At 46.4% G+C, this 24,856-nt stretch overlaps 1 protein-coding gene across 8 annotated transcripts in view; it reads right to left on the bottom strand.

Moving 5' to 3' along the window:
* The window catches only part of RPS6KB1 (ribosomal protein S6 kinase B1), a 128,361-nt gene extending 103,705 nt beyond the window's left edge, over positions 1 to 24,656 (bottom strand). For all 8 annotated transcript variants that reach the window (XR_012799823.1, XM_075589647.1, XM_075589648.1 and 5 more), the window contains exons 1-4: positions 24,575 to 24,656; positions 14,665 to 14,785; positions 6,533 to 6,601; positions 4,964 to 5,111 (exon numbers count right to left, since the gene is read on the bottom strand). Coding sequence is in view for 7 of the 8 variants with exons in the window: in XM_075589647.1 (XP_075445762.1) it covers positions 4,964 to 5,111; positions 6,533 to 6,601; positions 14,665 to 14,785; positions 24,575 to 24,603 (367 nt within the window). In the remaining variant the exon portion in view is untranslated. The remainder of the gene's footprint in view (positions 1 to 4,963; positions 5,112 to 6,532; positions 6,602 to 14,664; positions 14,786 to 24,574) is intronic.
* Positions 24,657 to 24,856: the final 200 nt, after the last annotated feature.

Here is a 24,856-nt window from a genome sequence, read left to right as displayed (position 1 = left end):
CTTTGACGGCAAAGAGACCAGACACCACATAGCGACGGACAGGTAGGCCTAAAACCGACGACAGCCCCGACTACACAAGGACAAGAGAAGAGCAGGGCACAGGTTGAAACTCCCTTGGAAAACTTTTGAACACGGCGCCACAGGAATTCAAGATGGAACCAAAAGCCCAAGCGAAAGGCACAATGGTCGCCCCTCGCCCCCTCCCCCCCCTGTCCTTCCCCCAGGTCCTTTGTCTTGTATGTCTTGTGTGTCACGTCTAATGTTATAGGTAGTCCCCAATGTATGTCATGTAAGGTTAATGTATTTATTGTTAAATTAGAAAAAGAGACGCTGTACATTGCAATGGTTTGTGGCATTTTGTATGTTTGAAAAACACCAATAAAATTGATGTTGCAAAAAAAAAAAAAAAGAGGTCTTAAAAGACGGCTGAGGCATTGCAGAGGCCAAAAGGCATGACGAGGTATTCACAATGGCCGTCTCGTGTACTGAAAGCTGGTTTCCACTCGTCACCCTGGCAAATGCTCACCAACTTGTAGGCCCCATGCCAGGTCCAATTTGATGAAGAAGGCCCCTTGTAGATGGTCAAAGAGTTCCGAAATCAATGGTAAGGGGTAACGATTTTTGATGGTCATCTTGTTAAGACCTCTGTAATCGATACAGGGTCGTAGAGATCCATCCTTCACAAAGAAGAAGCCTGCTCCAGCTGGGGACGAAGATTTCCAAATAAACCCCTTTTGTAGATTTACATGAATATAATCATTCATGGCTTTAGTCTCTGGACGAGAAAGTAGGTATGAGCTGCCACTAGGAGGTATTGATCCGGGTAACAGGTCAATAGGACAATCGAATGAGCGATGAGGTGCCAGAACCTCTGATCTTGTTTTATCAAAAACATCACGAAAATCTGTGTAAAACCTCAGGCTCTGTGTAAACCCTCTCTTCTTTAGGAGCAGCAACCCCGCATATACTTTTGACGGGCACGGCCCAGTTCTTGGAACATGAAGAACTCCACAGGACAGGTTCCTGGTCAGTCCACTCTATATTTGGATTGTGAAGCTGGAGCCACGAAAGGCCAAGAATCACGTTGACCGATGGGGTATGGATTGCATCCAGCTGAATCTCTTCCATATGGTCATCACCTGTATGTAACCAAAAGAGAGGTCTGTAAGGAGATAAATGCTGGTTGCAGTGGTCAACCATCAATTGCTTCCAACCCTACAGGGCATCTCTTGCGGATGAGGGGGATGTTATTCCTCTCAGCAAAGCCCTGGTCAATAAAATTGCCTCCCGACCCGGAATCCACAAAGGCTAGAGCGGTGGTGTGGAACAAGAATCCTGGTTAGCAATGTTTTCAACTTGGTAGGGGAGGTAGAAAGTGTTCCCAATGTGATTCCCCTGGACCTCATTGGGACCTGGCGTTTCCCGACTTGTGGGTCCAATTGAGTACCTGATGTCTGGGATTGCCACAGAACAGGCAGAGGCCGGCGTTGCGTCGGCGCTGTTTCTCACTGGAAGACAACTTGTTGCTGCCAAGTTCAATGGAAACTGGGACATCTGGCGGAAGAGGTTCAGCTGTGCCAGCATGGAGAGAAAGGAATCTTTGAGTGAGCTGCCGGTGACAGGATGTTCTGGACCTACTTTCCTGCAGTCATTGATCCAAGCGGATACATATGGCGATGAGTTCTTCGATATCGGTAGAGTGTTCATCTGCAGCGAGCTCGTCCTTTAAAATCTCAGAGAGACCTTGCCAGAAGGCAGCTGACAACGCCTCGTTATTCCATCTGGTCTCGGCGGCGATAGTGCGGAACTCCAGTGCGTATCGAGCCATGGATCGAGAAGAGCTGCAGTCATCTTTCGACCAGACTGAGGAATTCCCGGTTGAATTGACCGATATCCTGAGTGAGGTCTGATCTTCGTTCCCAGATGGGAGAAGCCCAGGCCAAGGCATCATCGGCGAGTAGCGAGCAAGTGTACGCCACATTGGATCTTAGAGAAATAAACAGAGAAGGCATTAGTTCGAACTGGATGAAACATTGATTCAAAAAGCCCCGGCACCCATGGGGGTCGCCACTATAACGGTTGGGTGTAGGAAGTCGGGGTTCTGATGTCAAGGTCATGGGCATAGAAGCTAGAGTTGCAGCAGGACTAGGAAGAAGGGCTTGCGCCCGGTCAGTAAGAGACAGGAGGTTCTGTTGCAGTAAGTCCATGCGTCTGTCATTTTGTTCTAAATACTTCTCAATTTTAGAGAACATGCTGGGGTGAGTGCTCAAGACTCGCTCCACCTCAGCGGGGTCCATGGCTGAGCAAACGGTAACGGAGTGTTCACCACAAACAAGGCGTGACTGCGGGACCGAGGTGGGGATTGATATAGACACCAACCTCCAGCCACGTCTGGAGTGTAGAGTGGTCGAGGTAGCCGGGTCGGGATTGTAGAGGTATGGATAGTCAGAGGTACTTGCCGAAGTCGGGGTTGGAGAGCTACGGATCGTAGAAGGTACTTAGCCGTGGTCGGGATTGGAGAGGTGCAGATCATCTTTGGTAGCCGGGGTCAGGAGTTTAGAAGAGCGGAGTCCAGAGAAATAGCCGAGGTCAAAAACAGAGGAGCTAGGAACCGGAGTACAAGACAAGACTGTGGAGGCAAGAAAGCAGTGAACACTTTGCACATACAAAGGTTTATGCTTAGCCGATTTGCCAGAGGGCCATCTGAGCATATATAGGGAACAAGAACCAATGAGGTAGCAGACACAGAGAAGGCGCGTCAGTAAGACTGACGGTAATAGGCAGTATGGGTGCAGGAGACCGGTGTGGGAAGGATCCCTGATGATACCAGATGACGCAGCCCTTGCACGCGCTGACCCCGCACCGCGCCGATGACATCACCACGTGGGCGCAGTCTGGAGGTGGGACCAGAAGAGAGCGTATTTACACCTGCGCGTGATGAGCTCACGCCCCTAGTATGGCGACTGGTACCAGGAGGAGGGAGAGAAGCGGCATGGATGGAGGAAGGAGAGGGTGACCCGATCACGGTTGGGGTACGCACTGTGTGCGCCGAGGTCATCGCGGATCACGGATCCTGACAAATACTCAGCTTAGTGAAATAGCAATAAATGTGCAGTGTCAGAGAGTGATGCCAAAACTTCTCATGATGCAGGGTAGTGGTAAGTCCATATGAAAATCATAAAGTCCATTATGAGGAGAAAAGGTTTGTGTGTTGTCCACTCAATGTGTTTCATCACCAACGGACATCTTCTCGTTTTCAATAGTTACATGCTGTGTTGGGCTATATGCATGCGATGTCAGTGTATTACATCTCATTAACTATTTATTTAGTGGTACTTTTCATATGAGAATTTGATTTCTGATTTTGATTTGATCATATTTCTGCTATTAGCAACATGATGACTGTCCGGTCTTGCGTTAATTGGGTACGGTCACAGGAGACCAAGCTGTTAACACCTTAATTACCAGGATCATTTCATTGAGCAAAATGAGTGATGAAATAAATTGTAATTTATTCACTTAAATAGGCAGACACACAATATTGCACAAAATACAGAAGAAAGACACACTTACTTTGGAAACTGGGTTATAAAACTAATCGTTCCTAGTTGCAAACAAACAGCAAGATAATCCAGGCAACTTTTCCTTTAAGTCGCCTCTTTCTGCTGGAGTCTTGTATCTGGACACTTAACCAATGAGAAATTTAGACGACTTACTCAGAGCTTTGAATTCTGGGAACTTCTTACAAGATGGAACCATACCAAAGAGAGTTCTGGGATGGGGCTAGCTGTCTTATACCCTTTTAGGAGAGGCAACACCTGGCCTCTCTGGCTTCAGAACAGTAAGAGCATGTGCACAAAACCACCATCTTTGCTCATTCACTATTCAAACCCTCCCCTGGCTCCATGCCACTAAGTCTGGGCTAAGTTATAGGGACCCTTTGAATGGAGGATATCGGTGCTTCACTTAGCCTTTCCTGCTAATAAAAGGGATCACACCTCCAGGACAAATGTCCCTTTGATCTAGTAGCCATAAGCCCCCTTCCAAGTCTTTGCAGGACAACAGATCCTGTCTGATTTAATGCATAAAGTTTAAACATATTTTAAAACACTGCTGCCTAAAAATATAGTCATACATTCTGCTGCTAACGGACGGACGAATGCCCCTGTCTGCACATCACCCCCCAGCCTGCACATCACCCCCCCTTCCTGCACATCACATTCCCCTGCCTGCACATCACACCCCATCCCCCCTGCCCACCATATCCCCACAGCACATCCCATCCTGCCCATCATATCCCCTGCCTGCACATCACCCCCACTGCACATCCCATTCCATCCCCCCCTGCCCATCACATCCCCTGCCTACACATCACCCCCCCTGCACATCACATCACACACACCTCTTCCTCCATCCCTGTACCTCCGCTGGGGTGGAAGAGAGAAGGGAGCTGGTTCCTGCCCGGCTTCTCCTGACTCCGTGAGATCCTCTCCCCCCCCCCCCTCTCGCAGACTCACAGCTTCTCTGCACAGCACACAAATCAGCTGCTACGGGTAAGTGCTGCGTGGGAGGGTGGGGTGGGGAGGTAGGGGGCGCCGCAGCAACGCCATGTTCAGGGAGAGCTGGGAGAGTTCTCAGCTCTCCCCCTCTGACAAACGCAGAATTCCTGATCACGGTGGTCATTTTTTTTAAATCGCGATCCCGGTTATAGCGCAGTCGTATCGGGTAGACCCGAGGATCCAAAAGGAATAGACGATATCGTTCTGTGTACCGCAATTTCGTTAGCCACAGAACGGTATCGTCTATACCTTTTTGATTATTAAGCTCTGTAACACGGTACAGATACCTCTACATATAGATATATATACATATAGATAGGATAGAGAGAATACACACACTGATTGAATGATACCCAACAAATATCAAGTAAAAAATAAAGTACAAAGATACTGTACAAACTGACCGCTGAGATACTCAAGGATGAGGTAGAGTTTTCCACCAGTCTGGAAGGCATAAATTAAGTCTACGATGAAAGGGTGCTTCACTTCCTCTAGAATATTCCGCTCTGCTTTTGTGTGTGCTGTGTCTTTTGCATTCCGCACAATCATGGCCTAGAAGACAGAGAGCGCATTCAAAGGACCAGATGTTGAAAGAATTTTTAATCTTCAATATTAATAGTGACACTCAAAGGATCAGAGACTTTACAGAAACACTGCTGCCTAAAATTACTCACAAAATGACTCATTCTATACCCACCAAAGCAGCAGATTGGAGATTTTTCTGCCAAAATTCCCTTTTGCCTTCAATGGGGAATTTTGGTAGACAGAATAAGCCCTCTTAGTTTTGCTGCTCTGAAAAGAGAATTCATCTGTTTTTGTTCTTAAATTCTGCACTAAATAAAAAATAAAAATAAAATAAGTTTCTTTTCTAATACTGTTCCAGAAAAAGCAGAAGCCACAGAGATTTTGGATGTCGGCATTAGTTTGACACCTGGCCCAAATAATCACCATTGTTGCAAATCACTACACAAATCCAAACAGACACCAACACGTTTAAACAGCAAACCACATAATGGAGCAGTCCAACATTGTTGACTGAAAATTGTGATGAATTTCACAATATTATCTGCTTTCTCAAACAAAATGGCTGCTTTTGTTTCTTTGGAAATTAAGCATATCATTTTGCAACAGGGCCTCTGAATAGTGGGCCTCTCACAAAAGGGAGTAGCGATAGAAAATTAAACCCCTCCCAAGTCTCAAATTAACAGGTTTATAAACTGCAAAAAAAATTTAAACTAATTTTTAACAGGCCACCAGATTATGATCGGTCTTGTTACTACTACTATCCCTCTAACAGAGATAGGCAACAAGTTTGCAGAGCTCTACCCCAAATATTCTCCCACTCTCCATTGAGTAGTTATTTAAGTTTCTCCTCTCCACCTGAGAAAGTAAGGGCCTATAAATATTCTCAGAGAGTCATTTACGGCATACCGGGTTCCGATTAAACCTCAATTAAAAAGGTAACTAAAAGCTTGGTAACTAATGCGTAATTTACAAGTGGGTCCTACTGGTTGTACTGGTCTCGGGAGAAGGCAAGGTCCTCAAATATTAAACAATGGAGAAAGAAAAGGTGACACCACAAAAATATTTTTGCCTTTAAAATCTTTTGTTGACATTTGTCATGGAATGGTGCACATCTACATATGAATGTAAATCCAAATACATCTACAAATCCTTCAGATTATAAACTGCTATTATCATGGGTGTCTGTTCGTATATGTCATTTTGCAGATATGTATTTGTTAACTTTATGTAATGCTTTCAACTCCTGTATTTAACTGCATGCTGCAGTGGGTCTATGATATACAACATTTAAAAATAATGGTTTTTAGGTAGCTTAGTGGGTCAGTGTTGCACCATTTACTTATAGGTGGGTAGTAATTCTTCTAAATGAAAAAGGATTCTTTTCTCAATTGAGGGTTTCCAGAGAGAACAGATTAGTACCACTTGTAAACAAAAAGCAGTTTTCTTACCTTTTTCAGCACTTTCATTGCAAATATGTTTCCTGTATGAGCTCCAATTACTTTCCGCACTTGAAAAACCTAAGCCACACAGGGGGAAAAAAACAAAACAATAAAATCTTGAAATTTCACAGCAACACCAGAAGAAAAAAGGTGCTTCTCTTGACAGACCAAGGGAAACTGGAATACCCAGTTACGTACACTCTAAAAACCTTGAAGGGGAAAATTATTCATACAAAAAATGTAAATAGTGAACGCGCCTAGCATAGAGATCAACACTGTGTATTGCTGATAATAAATTATAAATGGTATCCCCTAAATAAACAGTGATGGGTAATCTGATATAAGGTACAAACGTAACTTTATTTATATACACAAATAAAATAATGGGGACGAGTGAAATCGTTTGGTGATGATTAAAACCACCAGAGAGTAATAGGCAAGTTCTGAAAATCATAGGTTTGTACTTGGAAGTATACTCTAGATGCAGACACAATCCCCTAATGGAAGTTTGGCTGAGGGTGGTCTGTATCTTGCCAAACCGAGTCAGACCTGTAGATGGGTAGAAACTTGGGAGTTCTTAATTAATATAGCGCTACCCGATTTGTGGGTTGTCACAGGAGACCAGTACTTTTACACCAAAATCACCAGGATCAATAGGACCAGACAGGACAAGGTTGTTGAATAAAATGAGGTTTATTCTGGAACGCTAGCTGACAAAACAAAGATGCACAAAACAAGATACAATCCCAACTCGGGGTCTGGGGAGTAGACTCTAGCCTTGCTAGGTGCAGGGGCCTGCTTCAAGAAGGCTTGCCCTGTACACTTTTCGTCCCGGATATCAGAGTGCTGATCACACAGCAGCCACACTGACATGTATCTCCAGTTGGTCACAGTCAAGATCCAAACTCCTTCCCAGAATGTATCTCAGTCTCTAATGCTCTGATCAGCAGCACCCCTTATATAGCCCTCTGTGGCTATCCTTTACTTGGGACAGGGGCTGCTGGCCAATCAGAGCACGGATTAAGTTGGTGCCACAAAAGCCAGAGGAGGGGCGGGCTAAGGCACTCAAGACCTCCCACTGGGTAGGAGCCTTAATTGTCTGGGCAGTACAATGCTCTTACTCCCAGATCTGATCAGCAGCCTTTCACGTCTCCCCAGGAGTCCTGACACCTAGCTGTCCCAATACTGGTTTTAATCCGATCATTTCAATGGGAAGCTTCAACTAAGTGGACTGCCGAGTCTTTCTCCGTAGAAATGACAGATGAGCAAGAAAGCAAATGAGATATTCCATTGTTACGGTTATTTATATGGAGAATGCAATCCACTTAGTTGAAGCTTTCTATAGAATTGATAGGATTAGGGCCAGCTAGGTGTCGGGACTCCTGGAGGGAGGTGAAAGGCTGCCGTCAGATCTGGGAGTAAGAGCATTGTATTGCACTGACTCTGATTTAATCAGGGATGAGTTCTTAGCATGCCCTCTAGCTGTTGTGGCACTAACTTAATCTGTGCTCTGATTGTCCAGTACCCCATCCCATGAAAAGGATAGCCACAGAGGGCTATATAAGGGGTGCTGCTGATCAGAGAATCAGATCTACTTTCAGAGAGACACTCTGGAAAGGAGTGTGGGGAACTACTTTCAGAGAGACACTGAGCAGAAGTGGGGAGATTCCCTCAGAGAACCATCTGAGAGAGACACTCTGGGAAGGAGTGTGGAGATCTACCCTCAGAGGACTAACTGAGAGACAGAGAGACAGACATTCTGTGAAGGAGTTTGATCTTTACTGTGACTAGCTGGAGAGATATCTCAGAGGGGCTGCTGTGTGTGATCAGCACTCAGATCCTGGACGAGAAACGGACAGGGCAAGCCTTCTTGAAGCAGGCCCCTGCACCTAGCGAGGCTAGTGTCTACTCCCCAGGCTCCCAGTTGGTATTGTATATTGCTTTGTACATTTTTGTTTTGTCTGCTGGCGTGCCAGAATAAACCCCATTTTATTCTACAACTTTGTCCTGTCTGGTGCTAGTGATCCCGGTGGTTTCGGTGTGAAAGTACTGATCTCCCGTAACACAGGGAACTCTATAGAAGTGTTTTACTCTGACCAGGACTTAGCCCGGAATTTCCTGGAACTCAAATCGGCATGAAATTCCATACACCATTGGTACGTTCTCTTCTGAGAACTTGGTCCCTCCTGACCGCGAGTTAGTCCAAATCTCCTGGAACTCAAATCGGCATAAAATTCCAGTCGCGTCCGCTACGATCGTTTCTGAGAACTTGGGCGCATAATTCTTGAAATCGAAGCCTGTTGCTCCGCTATTCGCACAGAAGCAACTTTGAAAAGCCAGCCTACGCTCTTACTACTGGCGAGAGAGAATCTGATTGGCTCATCGATTCTTAGGCCGCGTCCATGTTTAGTGCTTGTGGGCGGAGGCGCGTTTCCGCTCGGAAGCGTTGGTCTTGGGGAAATTTTAAATCTTCGCGCTTGCCGGAGCGCAGGGCCGGTTACGTGAGCGGTTCTCCCAATGAGTGCGAACCAGCTCCGTGACATCACTGGCCCGCCCGCACGCCCCCGGACGGCGCTCTGTCTAAGGCCAGGGAAAGCACCCGCTTTCCCTCAGCCTCACCCTCAGCCTCAGCGCGCCTCCGCACGCCAGGAGTAACCGTGGCCGAGGCCTTATAGTATTCTGAGTTTTCACAAAACTCAGCAGCCAATCAACGCGTGGGAACTTTCCCAAGCAGCCAATCAGAGCCAAGCCGGCTAGAAAAGCCGGGTCAGCGGGAAATTCGAAATAGCCATGAGACATGAGCAAGCCTGCCACCTCTCTCGCTGGCTATCTCAGTGCCACCCGCTGGGACAGGCTCCACCAGGTCTGGCAGAGCAAGTGGCATCCCAGAGGACTGGCATTGATCTCCGGACCTGGTACTCTGCCTTTCCCCGCTGACAAAATGCTATTCACACCTCTGGGCATCCTCTGGCAGCTTTGAACTCCGATATCCAGCAGACTTGAGGGCGTCTATAGGTTAGCTCGGGCAGCCTCTTTGGACATCGGTTCCAAATGTAAAAACTCATTATATTAAAGTATATTTTTATACAGTTCTGAGTCTCTGGGTATGAGGGACAGAAGAGGAAAAATGTTGTAGTTTTATTTCTATCTGCCTTATTCCCCACACACTTTCCTTTGGACTCAGTCTGGACTCTAAGAGTCCCCCCTCAAACTTAAATACGGTTGGGGCACCCACAAACCATATACTGGTTCTGGGTCACCTTGGCACTAGCTGGGGTACCCACCTTAACCTAGGGATTCCCTCAGCTACAGGAATATATGTTTTATCCCTGTGCCTCATTCTCCTTTCTGGGCTGTGCTGAAGCAGAGTCCCCCTAGTGGCGAGTCACGCTTGCTTTTTCAAGGGGAGGTATTGCCAGGACAATGAGTCTCCATCTATCAGAGAATCAGGCATGATTCCCGGGTATATTTATAGGGGAACCGTCAACTCCAGACCCCACCTCCTAGGCACATTCTGTCAATGGTTCCTCTGCAAAAGTCCCCTTGAAACTCCTACCCTAGCAATCCCTGCTTGATTGCATGCCCGGAAAGGGGGGGGGGGGGGAAATACTTTAATTACATACAGTACATTGGAATAGTACATTGTTACTGGACCCTTATACACGGATCAGGGGTAACCAAAACAGGCTTAACCTATATTGAGAAAAAGAGAGCACTCCTTGATAAAGGACCCCTATGGTCCGAAACGCGTAGGAGTTTTTGTCTTACCCCCTGGGGTTATGTTTACTGAGTGGTGCGGAATAAATAGTATTTTATTTTTCTTACCACCTGGCTCCCTGACAGTGCACTGGTTTTGCTCTCTTTTTCTTCTGCTGGACTTTTCTCTACAGTTTGCACGCCATTTGGACGGACTATTCAGGACATTTGAGGACAGATGGAGTGGGTAAGATTTGCTCTATTATTTATTGAGTGATTATTTATGGAGGAGTACCTTTATTAGCACTGGCATGTCTCCAATGAGGCTACATCAGGGTGCTTACCGGCATCCTTGATTGTTTCCTTCAGGAGATTGGTGTTTTGGTCACTCACATATCACACTTCACTGCTATACCCACTCCTTTATTTACTCTGTCCTCCAGTCCTGGTTTATCATTATGTAAATTTGTGCATAAGGTTCCACCATCTCTCTCTCCATATACCCCTTAACCTATATTGAGAGCCTGGTTACCTTTAAACTGGTTTCAGTCCTAACTATCAGGTAGATCCCAACATGTGTCCATCTCAGGCTCTAACTCCAACCCCCTGGATATCACCTGTGGCGTCCCGCAAGGCTTTGTTCTCGGGCCCCTACTCTTCTCAGTGTTCATCAATGATCTTCCCACAGCTTGTAAGGAAGTCTCAATACACATGTATGCAGATGACACAATCCTGTATGCACACGGCCATAGCCTCTCTGACCTTGAACACATACTTCAGTCTGACTTTTTGAGACTCGAAAACTGGATTTCCCAAAACAAACTGTTTTTAAACACTGACAAGACTGTAACAATGGTATTTGGGACCAAGTCTACATTTTTAAAGCTTCCAGTGACTGAGCCCCAGATCAGAACCCACCCTAACTCCTGTTACTAGTTTTAAATACCTGGGCATATGGTTTAACTCCCACTTAACATTCGGAATGCACATTGATACCCTGACATCCAAAACCTATGCCAGACTAGGTGTACTTTACAGGAACAAATCCTCCCTAAGTCTGCTGGTCAGAAAGCGTATTGCACAGCAGATGCTAATGCCAATTATCGACTATGGAGACATAGTATATGGCTCGGCACCCCAAACCCACCTTAGCAAATTTGACACCCTCTACAATTCAATTTGTCGTTTCATTCTCCAATGCAACTACAACACACATCACTGCGAAATGCTCAAAGAACTAGGTCATCACTCGAGTCTAGGCGCAAAGTTCACCTTTCCTGTTTTGCCTTCAAATACTTTCTGGGCAAGCTACCCATCAATCTGAACAAGCTCCTCACCCCTACCACAAGCAGCACTTATTTGAGATCTGACTCTGTTCATGGTCCAAAGGCTCAACAAAGTATCCGGCCGCTCCTCCTCCTCTTACCGTGCACCCCAAAACTGGAACAACCTACTGGAGACTCACATCCCCCACCAGTTTAAGTTCTTTCAAAACTAAGGTTGTCTCACATTTTAATCTGGTCTGTAACTGTTACATAAGCCCTTTAATATACATCTTCTCTAACTGTGCATTCAATGCATTGTATATAATGTATACCCTGTTCATTTATGTAACTGTATTTTTAACCAATGTATTGTCATATTAACTATGTCCAGGACATACTTGAAAATGTGAGGTAACTCTCAATGTATTACTTCCTGGTAAAACATTTTTATAAATAAATAAAAAATAAATACCGTCACACCTGCCTCCAAACAGAGGCACACTGTATGTGACGGTGATGGGGTACGCAGACCAGTAAATAAAAGGTATTATGCCCGGCTGGGTGCCCTTGAGCCTTATTGTGGAATTGTAGATTGTCAGCTCTGCAACCCAGTAATGGCAGCAACACTGATTTGAATAAAAATGTATGTGTGTCTCTCACCAGGTATAAGGTGGCGAGAATAATGTTATTTCTAACTATGAAATGTATTCCTGTAGCAGTGTTTCCCTGTAACCGTGCAAAGGAAAAATGGGTTTAAAACCCAGAAGCCCGAAGCATAGCAAACGGCTTATAGCTAACTTCTGCTAGGAAGCTCCTAGAGAGCACTGAGATTTGCTGTGAGCCCTAAAATCTCGGGTAAAATCATGAAAAAGTATATCGCGCAATTTTTATAAAGATATATAAAAATTGATGAATGAAAGTCCTCCTATTTTAATTGTTCCAACAGTATAAGCATAAGGGGATTTTCATTCAGAGGGCCGAAACAGAGGAAACACTGAATTTGTAATCACTGTACTTTAGAAATGCATAGCAGGAAATTCCTGCAAGGTAAGTGACACATATTTTAGCCCGGACTTCTAAGACACCCCGCCGGAGTTAAAAGGCCTTGGCCGATTAAGGTGTTAAGTGAAGAGGGGTAATGCAAGTATCCCTATATTAGTAAATGTCTGGGCAAATGGGCCAGATGTCCGCAGAGGTTAAAGATAGGGGTTTTGACTGCATAAGAACCCCTGCAGCCGATCAGGAGTCAGAGCTTGACTTTAAACTTTTTACCATCGTAACCAAAAGTCAGTAGTTCGGAAAACTAAGCATTCCAGAACCAATTCTACAGCGGTAGAACAAAGAAAGCAGCCCCGGCGGGGAAACAGCGGTTGTGAGAGGCGCCTCTGTCCAAAGACTGTTTTCGTCTGTTTGCACACAACTCCTGCTCCTGGGAAATTGTGCATAGAGACTATTTCTAAAGATTTTGTTTTGGGAATAGAAAATTTTGTTTTACCCCGTCCCTGTAAGGCTAAGGCCCCGCTCCCTCAGTCAGCGCGCCAGCACTGCAGACAGGCGGGGCGCTGACAGACACAGACTGCGATATGCGGTCTGTAGGGAGCGGGAGCCGGAACTGGAGTGGGAGGGAGGGGCGTGGTTTAAGCGAAGGGGGGCGTGGTTTAAGCGGAGGGACCCGCAACCCCCCCTCCTCCACGGGCTCGGGCTCCCGGGCTGCAGGAGGGAGCTGCTGCGGGCTGCCCTACTCACACGCTGACACTCAGGCACACACACACACACAGACATAGACAGGCACTCATGCACACACACACACACACAGGCAGGCACTCACGCACACACATACACAAAAACAGATAGGCACTCAGACACACACATACACACACACACACAGACAGGCACTCACGCTGCTTTCCCTCCACACTCTCCTCCCCGCTCCCCGAAGCCTCCCCTCCTCATTGGCTCAAAGCCACACCACGTGACGCGTCGACCCTTGGGATTACAATTCTCTTGAATCCCCTAGCGGCTGAAGCGTCACAGTGTGTTGTGAGCTGTGCCGTGAGGGGGGACTGGGACCGGCTCGGGAAGATTCCCCTGCTGGTGGGGAACACTCGTGCGGCCGCCCACGCCTCCGGGCGCAGTGGGTCCCAGGCCTAAGTGTATTTTGAGTGTAATTGTAAATTAAGCTGTGTGCGTTCATTCTGTAAATAAATCACAATTTATTTTATCTCTTGCTTTGCTCAATCAAAGGATCCGGGTATTAAGGTGTTAAAAATGCTTATCTACCATGACACCGTATTTGCCAGATTACAGGGCACACCTGAATATAAGGCGATATCCTTGATTCCAGCCTCTGCCAACTGTAACTAGGTAATTACCGATATAATATTGTCTCCTTTCTCCACTCTTTCCTTGTGAAGTTGTCATACAGACTACAGCGACAGGATTGCACCACAGTGCCGGCTGCTGTGTTGCTGCCTTAGGCCTCGGATATAGTGGGCGCATGCGACGGAGCGCATGGCGTTGCGTGCGCCTGCCGGCCGAGCAATCTGTGGCCTGAGATCCACAGCGACGGGGAGGCGTGGCCGTGACTTAATGAGGCTGGTTTACCCTCATTAGCTGAACAGGTCACGTGACCCGGCCGGCGCGCGTCAAAAACAAAATCTTTTGTATCTTGGAAAATCTGCGGCGCCGTCGCGCTTTATCGTGTGCTCTATGGCCTGCCTCATTGAGGTGTGGCCTTTTGTTCGGGTGGCGCGCAGTATGGACGCGGCCTTACACAGGATTCAAGGAGCGCATGGACATACACTCCTTTTGGTCATGTGTAAGCTATTAACACATTAGCTGTCTACGTCTGCTATGTTAATAGCTTAGAGGAGCGAAAGGAGCACATGCGCTTCATTCAATCCTATATAAGGTAGCAATACAGTAGCCGCATGCGCAGATGGCTACTATGTTGCTGCCTTACACAGGACAAGACTGTCAGCAGCAAAATGTGCAGAGCCCGATAACTAGAGTATGGACTTATGAATTTAACTTTATTGAAAAAAACCTTGCCTTATCGGGCAAAACAAGTACATACAGGTTAGATAAGTGGTTTAAGATCCAAACATCTAAAACAAATCATGTACTGTACCCTAGATGAATCTAATCAAAATAAAACTTTAACACTGACTCAACTCTTACCTTTCCATAACCACCTTTCCCAAGAACACGAAGCAACTCAAAACATTCAGGTCTGATCATTTCTGGACCTTTATTCACACTCGTCTCTGATATTTCAAACTTTTCACAATGTTCCATGCCACTAAAGGAGAAGGAATAAGGTTTAGATTTTAACATAATAAGTCTCCCTTCTAAAATTAAATAAAGGTCTTGCCAGACAACACACCCTTACAAAAAAGCATACTACACTAGTTTATTCAAATGCACTTATTGTGCTGTTAAGACACTATAAAACATAAGATACATGTATGCTTCAATGTTATGCAGGTCTTCCAAAATGCTTGCAAGATCTTGGGACAGCCATTCCTTTACTGAATGTTTACTTCCTAGTGAAATTATAGGAACTGCACATGTGCATCAAGCAGAGTGACCTGCACTTTGCTACTTGACATTCAAGACTAAGGCCCTTGGTATAGACACGTGCATGTTGCTTACTTTTAGGACCTGCGTCATAAAAGCACCTCCCCTAACCAACCCCAGCCCTGCTACACCTTTATTTTTTTCTTTAAATAGGATTGGAACCAGGGGGCTGCCAGAACTCAATCTCACTAAGTTACCAGTATTATATCCTGCTGTATAAAGGAAGTCGCCACATTAGTTGGCCAGAAATTTGCCAGCCATTAGGGATGGGGAATTGCAGCTTTAACTGCTATATAATACTTTTTTTTTTTAAATCTACAATACTCCTGTTGCATCTGGTTTGAAGCCTCCATGCAAATTTACAATACAACTCCGGTTGAATAGTTCAGAACAGCAAATTAGTTGCACTAGAATATGATGCTGGCCCTCCTTTAAAGTCTGAGATTTTAATGGGCAAGTTGTTTAAAGCATACTATCTGCTCAAGCAGGCCTTAAAAATATTTATTACCCATTATTCTGTTTTCACCCCTCCCTTTAATGTCTTGCTGTCTCTTGACCCCTCTTTCCCACCTTACTCTCCCCTCCATCATGCCCTGCTCCTCTTTGCACTCTCTCCTCCCCTCACTTTGCACTCTTTGCCTTACTGTGTCTGCTTCTCTGTGCCCACTACACTTCCTCCCACTCATGTCTTCTCCTCTCCTTGCTGTCGAGACAGAGACAAAGAGCTCTCTCTCTCGCATGTGACTCACGATAGTCTCCTTTTTCAGGAAAAAGAAATCCACAGGTTTCACTAAAGGAAGGAACCTTAAAACATGACACTTAATGTGCATATATCCTTACCTACAGTACTGTTTACAGACAAAGATAGTTGTATTTTTACGGTTTACAGATAACAATCTGTGTAACGTGGATGTCACGGGAGACCAGCATTTTTAACATCAAAAACCTTCCGGGATCACTATCACCAAGTACAGAACAAAGTAATTGAATAAACACTCACCAACTGGGGACCTGGGGAAAGACCCTAGCCTCGACTAGGTGGAGGGACCCACTTCAAATAGGTTTACCCTGTCCACTTCTCTGCTTCAGGATATCAGAGTGCTGATAACACAGCAGCCACACTGACACATATCTTCAGCTGGTCACTCAAGATCCAAACTCCTTCCCAGAATTTCTCTCAGATAGTCTAGTGCTCTGATCAGCAGTGCCTTTTATATAGCCCTCCTCCGTGGCTATCCTTTACAAGGGACAGGGTGCTGGCCAACCAGAACACGGATTGAGTTTGTGCACAAAAGCCAGAGGAGGGGTGTACTAAGGCACTCAAGACCTCCCACTGGGTAGGAGCCTCAGAGCCTGGGCAGTACAATGCTCTTACTCCCAGATATGATCAGCAGCCTTTCACCTTTCCCCAGCCCCAGGATTCTGGACACCTAGCTGTCCCAACACTGGTTTTAATCCTATAATTTTATGGAAAGCTTCAAGTAAGTGGATTGCCGAGTCTTTCTCCAAAGAAATGACAGTAACAGTGGAATATATATCATTTACTTTCATTCAGGGCTGATACCCAAAGCATATTACAGTGATTTACATTAAAGTACATTTGGTCGAAATAAGCCTTACATAGGTGGCCAAGTTACATGGATTTAGGGGTAGCTAGCTGAGCTTTATCCCAGTTTTGTGATGCCAGCTACCCCTACAGTCACATATCCCCACTCAAGATGAAGGCTCTGGGGTAGTCACCCCATCAGCTGGCTCCACAAGCCTGTAAGTCCTTGAGGTGCGTTGGTCGCTGGGTATGTCCAGCCGGTAGAGACCATCTGCGCTGCCATGCCCGCTACCCCTAGCGAAATCCAAGTCGTGAACGGCACGGCTCCAGGTAAATCAGGTCTATGATCTCCCCAGGCATCCTCCGCATCCAATTTAGGGGCTTGTGCTCTACGAGCCCAGGTAAGGGCTTTCCACATACATAGTGCTTCCCTCGCTCCAGAGCCAAAACTGTGGCCAGGCACTTATGCAGAGCCTGTAACACTGCCACAAACTCAGGTTACCAGGCTGCCAGTACCTCAAGCCGCCTCTTGGTTACCTCAGTCAGGGGTCTGTCTGGGACACAACTCTGGCTCTCCCCCAGTCTATAGTAGCCCTGCATCTCTATCTCCCTCTCCGTACTCAGTTTCCTCTCCAGAGAGACCCTGTACGTGGTCCTGTGGAGGAGTCTTGGAGGAGTCTATGATTCCCGGTGTCGACTTGGAAATCAGTTGAATGAGTCTTGCCCGGCTTCTCTAGAAACAGGAACCGCTCTCTCTCCACTACCTTACGGCTTTGCTTCCGCTGGGAAGCTGCGAGCTGGGGACCTATCTCCCCTTGCTTCACGGAGCCTCATTCACTAGCTACTACCAGGGCATCGGGCAGAGCCTGGCTCTTCCAATCTCCCTGCGGCAGGTTGTATACTACCAACGCAGTCATCCCACTCCCAGCCTCTCGCTGGAAATGCACAATTAATCCCGGTGGCGGTCTCCGGGGAGCTCTCACACACTGTCCCCCGGCCTGCCTGCTAGCTGGCAGAGATGCCAGGCATGGCTGAACACTGATACCTCCAGCTCACAGAACGGTTGCACTAGCCGGGCTCTGGTGTGAGCAACCCTCTGATGCCTGGTCAGCAGGATCTCCTTAGCACCCTGTAAACTCTGTTCCCGTTCTGCTGAGACCCTGTACGTGGTCCGGTAGAGGGGTCTGTGATCCCTGGTGTCGACCGTGCAATCAGATGGCTGGGTCCTGCCTGGCTTATCTGGAGCCAGGACCCGGTCTATCCTTTCTACTTCTCGCTTCCACTCCCGCTGAGCACTGATCTCACCCTGCTCCACTGAGCCTTTCTGCCTAGCCTATCCTAGGATATCGGGGAGAATGGAAACAAAAGAAAACAGCGCACAACGCCAAATAGTGAAGCAAATTCAACAATATATTATAGAATTAAAAAGGGGGTAATATATCTGCGTACATGAAAAAGGTTGGTAAAAGGCATGTAGTGTGTATCACACTGTTTACCAATCGGCAGCTGTTAGCTGTAGATTCAGGTGCTTGCTTCCCTCTGCTGCTGCAGCTCAGTTGATTCTGGGGTAGGACGTCAGTCTTTTCACTCCCAAGGGGATTTCCCTTCATGCAGCCAGGTTCAGCAGCTGGTACTGGGGCTCGGTGAAATCGCTCCTGCTTCCTGGCCGATATGAAGCTGCTCCTGTACCTCGGCAGGTGTATCCTCTGCACAGAGGTTAAAGCGCAGCTTGCTGCTGTCTACACAGCAGTGGTGGATTCAATAGGGAAGTTTGAACAGTCTTACAAAGTCTCTCACAAGTGTCCAAAACGGCACACAGGATGAAATAAAAACAGGACAGGCCAACACATAGACAAAGGCCAATGTAAGCAGATATAAGGCAATAGAATGTTACATCCAACTAGTTTCGTAGAATTAACTACTTCTTCAGGGAATAATTAGGCCATTACCCAGAGGTCTTAAATACCTCACATAGATACCTTATTGGTCAACCAATTAGGGATAGACCAATCATCTATAATAGGTAATGGTCTGCGTGATAGGGAAGATGTGTAGTTTACTTTTAAAACAACAACTTTATTAACAAAAAAAACAAAAAAACAAAACAAAACAATACCTATTTAATATAAACTTACATATAGACAAAACCTAGCATAAATAATTAAAAACATGCTGGAATAAAAGAAACACAATATTAGTCGACTTAAAATAGACACCATCATTACTTGCATAAAAAGATGTAACTAGAAAAAAGCGTAGGATAAAGAAAGGAAAACAGAGATACAGAGATAAATGATACATCCCCTAGGTACAGAGGGGTGGTGAGCTAAAGGTTCAATAAAGTGCCCAAATATCCACATCCTCATTTAACCCCTTAGGGGACATAGTATCTAACTTATGTATCCAATATGTCTCTTTAGAAGACAATGTTTTAACTCTGTCCCCTCCTCTTCTATTTACAGGAATCAACTGAATCCCCTTAAAAGTGAGATTTGACGGATCTTTATTATGGTGTATCAGGAAATTTTATAAATTTTTTATCACTAAATTGATGGTATAGTCACTGCACTGTATATATTTATACATTTAAACTTTATAGGTAGTTAGGTAGTAGCGCACAGTTTTGTTTTTTATGTTTACGATATAGGGGAGAGCCTGGCTCTCCAGATCTCCCAGCGTCAAGCTCCATACAGCCAACACCACCGACTCAATCACATTCTTGTGCTGTAAGGGCTTACATACCCCTGGTGACAGTCTCCGGGGAGCCCTTGCACTGTCCCCTTGGCTTGCTCACTTGCTGGCAGACATCCCAGTTGCGGTTGAACTCCGATATCTCCTGGGCTGCCTCCAGGCCGCAGAACGGTGGCACCAGCCAGGCTTTGGTGCGAGGCCCTGATGCCCTGTCAGCAGTATCTCATGAGTCCCCTGTAAGCTCTGTTCTCTATCCACCCAGGGACTCACTAACTGGTCCCTCTCTGTCCATAGTCTGGCCGGAGCAACCAGAGATTGTTCTCAGTACAAAAGCACACACGGTCCGGGGGAACTGATCGGGCATGAACTTGGAGGCAGACTCAACCGCCCAAGGTCTCATGCCCTCCAAATCAGGGACTACCCGCACCATCTCATTGAGCTCCAGCCGTTAGCTCTCAGTCACTAAGTCAGAAGAATGGTCAACAGGGATGTCAGGACAGAGGTTAGCCTGAGTCTGGCTAACCTGTCTAATCTCGTCGGTGACCCTGGAACATGATGGCTCGAAATGCAGGGGAGAGGCGATCATTGCTGTTGGCTCAAAAAGCTGGGGAGCATGACACACGGTGATGGATGGCAGTGCCAAAGGCACCACTGCCTGGGCAACTGCCCGACTTTGGCTCCCTGTGACTGGGGTCACAGAAGCATCTTCACCCTGTACCTTCACCGGCATCCACGTCCGTGGGAGATGGTGCTCTGGGCAGACCATTTCAGGCTGCCCAGAGGTACCGTAGCGCTGGGGTCCCCCAGGCTGACCACCTGCCGATTGCTTGGGACCCCTGTACGCAAAACAAGTCTGTGGACCACCTGGTCCTGCAGCCCAATGGCTGCACTCTGCTGCGAGCCGACGAGCTCCATAGCTTTGCCGCTGTCAGGGGCTGTAGGGACCGCTGGCTGGATTCCCTCCTGGAACTCCTGCACGGCCACTTGCTGTTCCTTGGCTGGGGCTAGTCTCTCGTAGGCTGCCAGCTCTGCAGCTGGATAACATTGCCCCGGATTGGGGTTACTTTAGCGGATATACTGGCGCACTCCATCCGTGGATGGTCCGGCTGGTCTGCCCGGGAGCACCGGTCCTCATGGGCATCCTCTGCCGTCTTGGCTGCATCTTCTCCGGCCATTTGCTGACTCCGCCACGGCTTGGGGAGAGTCAGCACTCGCGTTGTGCCCTCAGCCATCACAGTGGCTCTCTCAGCTACGAGAAATGCCTGGATCTCAGGCACTCTTGCGGGGGTTAAGACCCACTTCTCTGGCTGTGTCTATTGGGGGACACAGGCCTCCACCATCTTGATGGACGTGAGGCAGGGCACCCACGTGGTGCCCTCCTCAGCCATCACGGTGGCTCTCAGCAACAGGGAGTGCTCGGATCACTGGCACTCTTGCGGTGGTTAAAACCCGCTTCTCTGAGACTGCGAGGGCACACAGTCCGCCGCCACTGGGGGGATGCAGGTTTCTCTCGAAAGTCTGCATGCGCTCAGCCACGGACGCTCCTGGTCCCAGTGCGGCTATTAGTCACAAAATCAATTGCTGTGGTGGGAACGGCTACAGGAGCAAGCTCTGGAGAGTTAATGTCCCACTCCGAGACAGTCTCGAGGGGCTCTGTCTCCAGGTGCTTAGCGTCACCGGTAGTGGCCACGAACACTACAGCATCGGATCACTCAGCAATGCCACCTTCATGCCACTCAAGGTCCTCTTCAAGGACCCTCTTGGGTCAGCTGTCTGTTGGCAGCTCATACCTCTTGCACCGGTCAACAACCGCAAATCGGTCCCAGTACCATTAACAGCCTACTGGACCAGCCATCATAGATTTTGTTTTGACTAGTACAAGGAGAAACGAAAAGTGAAGTATGCAAACTGTGCACAGTGTATTTGGAAATACTTGTCCTGCGGTCTTAGACCAACTCTGAGCCAAAACCTTTCCGCAAGAAGTTTCAACACTGAGCCCTAGCGATCCCACTGCTGCCACCAGAAGAAAAAAAAGCCTGTCACGGGAGACCTGTACTTTTAACATCAAAAACCTTCCAGGATCACTATCACCAAGTACAGGACCAAGTAATTGAATAAACAGAGTTTATTCTGGCAGAACCAGCAAATACACACAATACACAGTTATGACATACACTCACCAACTGGGGGAAGACTCTAGTCTCGACTAGGTGCAGGGACACGCTTCAAATTTACCCTGTCTGCTTCAGGATATCATAGTTACATAGTAGATGAGGTTGAAAAAAGACTTCCGTCCATCAAGTTCAACCTATGCTAAATTTAGACAACAGATACTTTATCCTATATCTATACTTACTTATTGATCCAGAGGAAGGCAAACAAAAAACCCCAGTAAGGTGGAAAAATGAATTCCTTCCTGACTCCAAGAATTGGCAATCAGATTAATCCCTGGATCAACATCCTTCCCATGTATACTTATTTGGTATATCACTGTATACCTTTCCCATCTAAAAAGATGTCCAACCTTTTTTTGAACAAATCTATTGTATCTGCCATCACAGTCTCCATGGGTAATGAATTCCACATTTTAACTGCCCTTACTGTAAAGAACCCTTTCCTTTGTTGCTGGTGAAATTTCCTTTCCTCCAACCTTAAGGGATGGCCCGAGTCCTTTGTAGTGCCCGTGGGATGAATAGTTCTTTTGAAAGCTCCTTGTATTGTCCCTGAATATATTTGTATATAGTTATCATATCCCCTCTTAGACGCCTCTTTTCTAATGTAAATAAATCTAATTTAGCTAGCCTCTCCTCATAAGTTATAAAGTCCATCCCCTTTATTAATTTGGTGGCTCTTCTCTTCACTCTCTCTAGTTCCATAATGTCTTTTCTTAGGATTGGTGCCCAAAATTGTACTCCATATTCAAGGTGTGGTCTTACTAATGCTTTGTAAAGGGGCATAATTATGTTTACTTCCCTTCCATCCATTGCCCGTTTGATGCAAGATAAGATCTTGTTTACCTTTGCAGCTACTGCATGACATTGGGCACTATTGCTAAGCCTGCTGTCTACAAGCACTCCTAAATCCTTCTCCATCAAGGATTCCCCCAATATATCTCCATTTAATTTGTAAGTTGCCTTTTTATTCTTGTATCCCAAATGCATAACCTTACATTTATCTGTATTAAACCTCATCTGCCATTTACCTGCCACGTTTCCAGTCTCTCCAAGTCCCTGTGAAGAGAAATTACATCCTGCTCTGATTCTATTACCTTACACAATTTAGTATCATCAGCAAAGATGGAGACTTTGCTCTCGACCCTAACCTCGAGGTCATTAATAAACAAGTTAAAAAGCAGGGGTCCCTGTACCGATCCTGAGGTACTCCACTCACGACTTTAGCCCAACCTGAAAAAGTTCCATTTATGACAACCCTCTGTTGTCTGTCCTTTAACCAGTTTTCAATCCATATATTATTACTGAGTCCAATTTTCTTTATTTTCTACACAAACCTCTTATGTGAAACATAACGTAAGCGGCCTGCTGATCGAGGAGCGTGTGGTGGAAGCGGACATTTTTATAGAGTATGCGTGCATTGAAGGGGTTGTGGGGCATATCGGGCGAAAAGATAAGTGTGCATTGAAGGGGTTGTGGGGGGAAGGGAGAGGGGAGACATAGCGGAGCGTGGTGGAAGGCGGACATTTTGGAAGGGTAAGTGTGGAGAGGCGGTTATGTAAATTATTTGCATCAAGGGTGGTAAGGAAGGGGGACAATGGAGGTGGGTGAATATTGTATCGGGTGGGAAGGCGGACATTTTTGCAGAGTAACGGTGCAGACGATGCATGAAGGTAAGCGGCCTGCTGAGTGCGGAGCGTGTGGGGGAAGCGGACATTTTCCTAGAGTAAGCAGGGAGCAGGCAAGAGGGTGATGGTCTTGTAGGGCATATTTAGTATGGGTAAGCGGGGACAGCGGACTGCTGAGCGGGGAGAGAGCGGAAAGGTGGAGGGAGTGTGAAGCTGCCATGAGCTAGTGGCGTGGACGGGTAAGAGGGGGGGTGGACATCAGAGAGGTGAAGCGCAGTAATCGTCGTGCTGAGCGCGGAGTGATGATCTTGTGGGGCATGATGATTGAGGAGGTGGAGAGGATAGTAAAGGGCGCAGGGAGAGATAGGGTTGGAAAGTGGTTTACAGTTACCAAGGTCGGTGGGTGACTCCGCAGGGGTGATCCCAGGGGTGTAGGGTGAGTCCGCAGGGAGTGAGTGTCCGAGGCTATGCTGAGGGCTCAGTATAGGCTTCAGAGTCTCGGGTGACAGTTTCAGGGGGTATGGTGAGTCTGCAGGGGTGAGACTCTGTGGCAGTATGTGTGTGTGTCTGTGTGTGTCACAGTGGAGTAGGTGTGTCCATGATGTCAGCGTACCTCTTGGCCAATGAGAGCCGTGGGGGAGGCGGGGCATGGGAGGGCGAACCGACGGACCAATGAGAATCCCCACATCTACTAACAATCAAACAATTTTCATTTTTATATATAAAGATATACACAATAGGGTAGGTGCATGTCCCATAATAAGTAGATAAACATATGATAATATACACTTACACACACAAATATACATTTATATAAATACGGGTGTATGATAGTTTTGCTGACAGTAATGGAGAAGGGGGAAATAGAGTTTGGGAGCAAATATAATGAGGTATGTCTTCAACATGTTAAGTTTGAATCAGCGAGTGTCCATCCAGGATGATATTGCGAGAATGCAAGACACTAGTCTCGACAGCAGGTTTAAGGTCTGGGGTTGAGTAAATCTGTGTGTTAACATTAAGGTGATATATGAAACCAAAAGATGTGACAAGTTCACCTAAAGCAAATATCTAGAAAGAAAAGAGGAGGTCCCGGAACAGACAGCTGGGATACTCTTACAGAGAAAGAGAAGGTGTTAGCAAAACAGACACCAAGTTTGATGGGAGAGGCGAGGTGAAAACCAGGATATGAAAAATGTAAAGGAGAAAAGGTGGTCCACAGTATTAAAAGAAGCAGAGGTGACGAATAATATAATCGGAGTGTAATGACCTTGGTCTTTAGCCGCATGAAGGTTAGGGCAGTTTCAGTTTAGTTGAATGAAAAATAGAGCGAAGTGAGTCCAAAATACACAAACACAAAGCCTTCAAGATGAAAAAATAGGCTCCAAATCTATAAGTCTGGTGTATGAATCCACAACATTGTCACTTAGCATACGTTGGAGTATTTCAACAGATTACATTTTTTAGTTGTAACTTACAGTTCATACGATATGTTTCCATGGTCCATAAACTCATTTAACGGACACTAAAAAAAAGATAAAGAAAGATTACTGAACGTTTCCATTATGAATGCTGAAAAGCAAAAACGCAAGTACTTTAAGTACATAACTTAGATGTAAACCAGATAACACAAAAAATGTAGCATTTGATTACCTGTAATTGAAAACTATTTACCTAAGCTGCTGAGCGTTTCATTCTCCCATGATCGATCAGAAAAATTCTGCTTCCCAGGGTAATGGTCGCCTTACAGTTTCTACAAA

The sequence above is a fragment of the Ascaphus truei genome, chromosome 3, assembly GCF_040206685.1.
Source record: "Ascaphus truei isolate aAscTru1 chromosome 3, aAscTru1.hap1, whole genome shotgun sequence".
Taxonomy (NCBI): Eukaryota; Metazoa; Chordata; class Amphibia; order Anura; family Ascaphidae; genus Ascaphus; species Ascaphus truei.
This window is presented reverse-complemented; position numbering and strand designations above follow the sequence as displayed.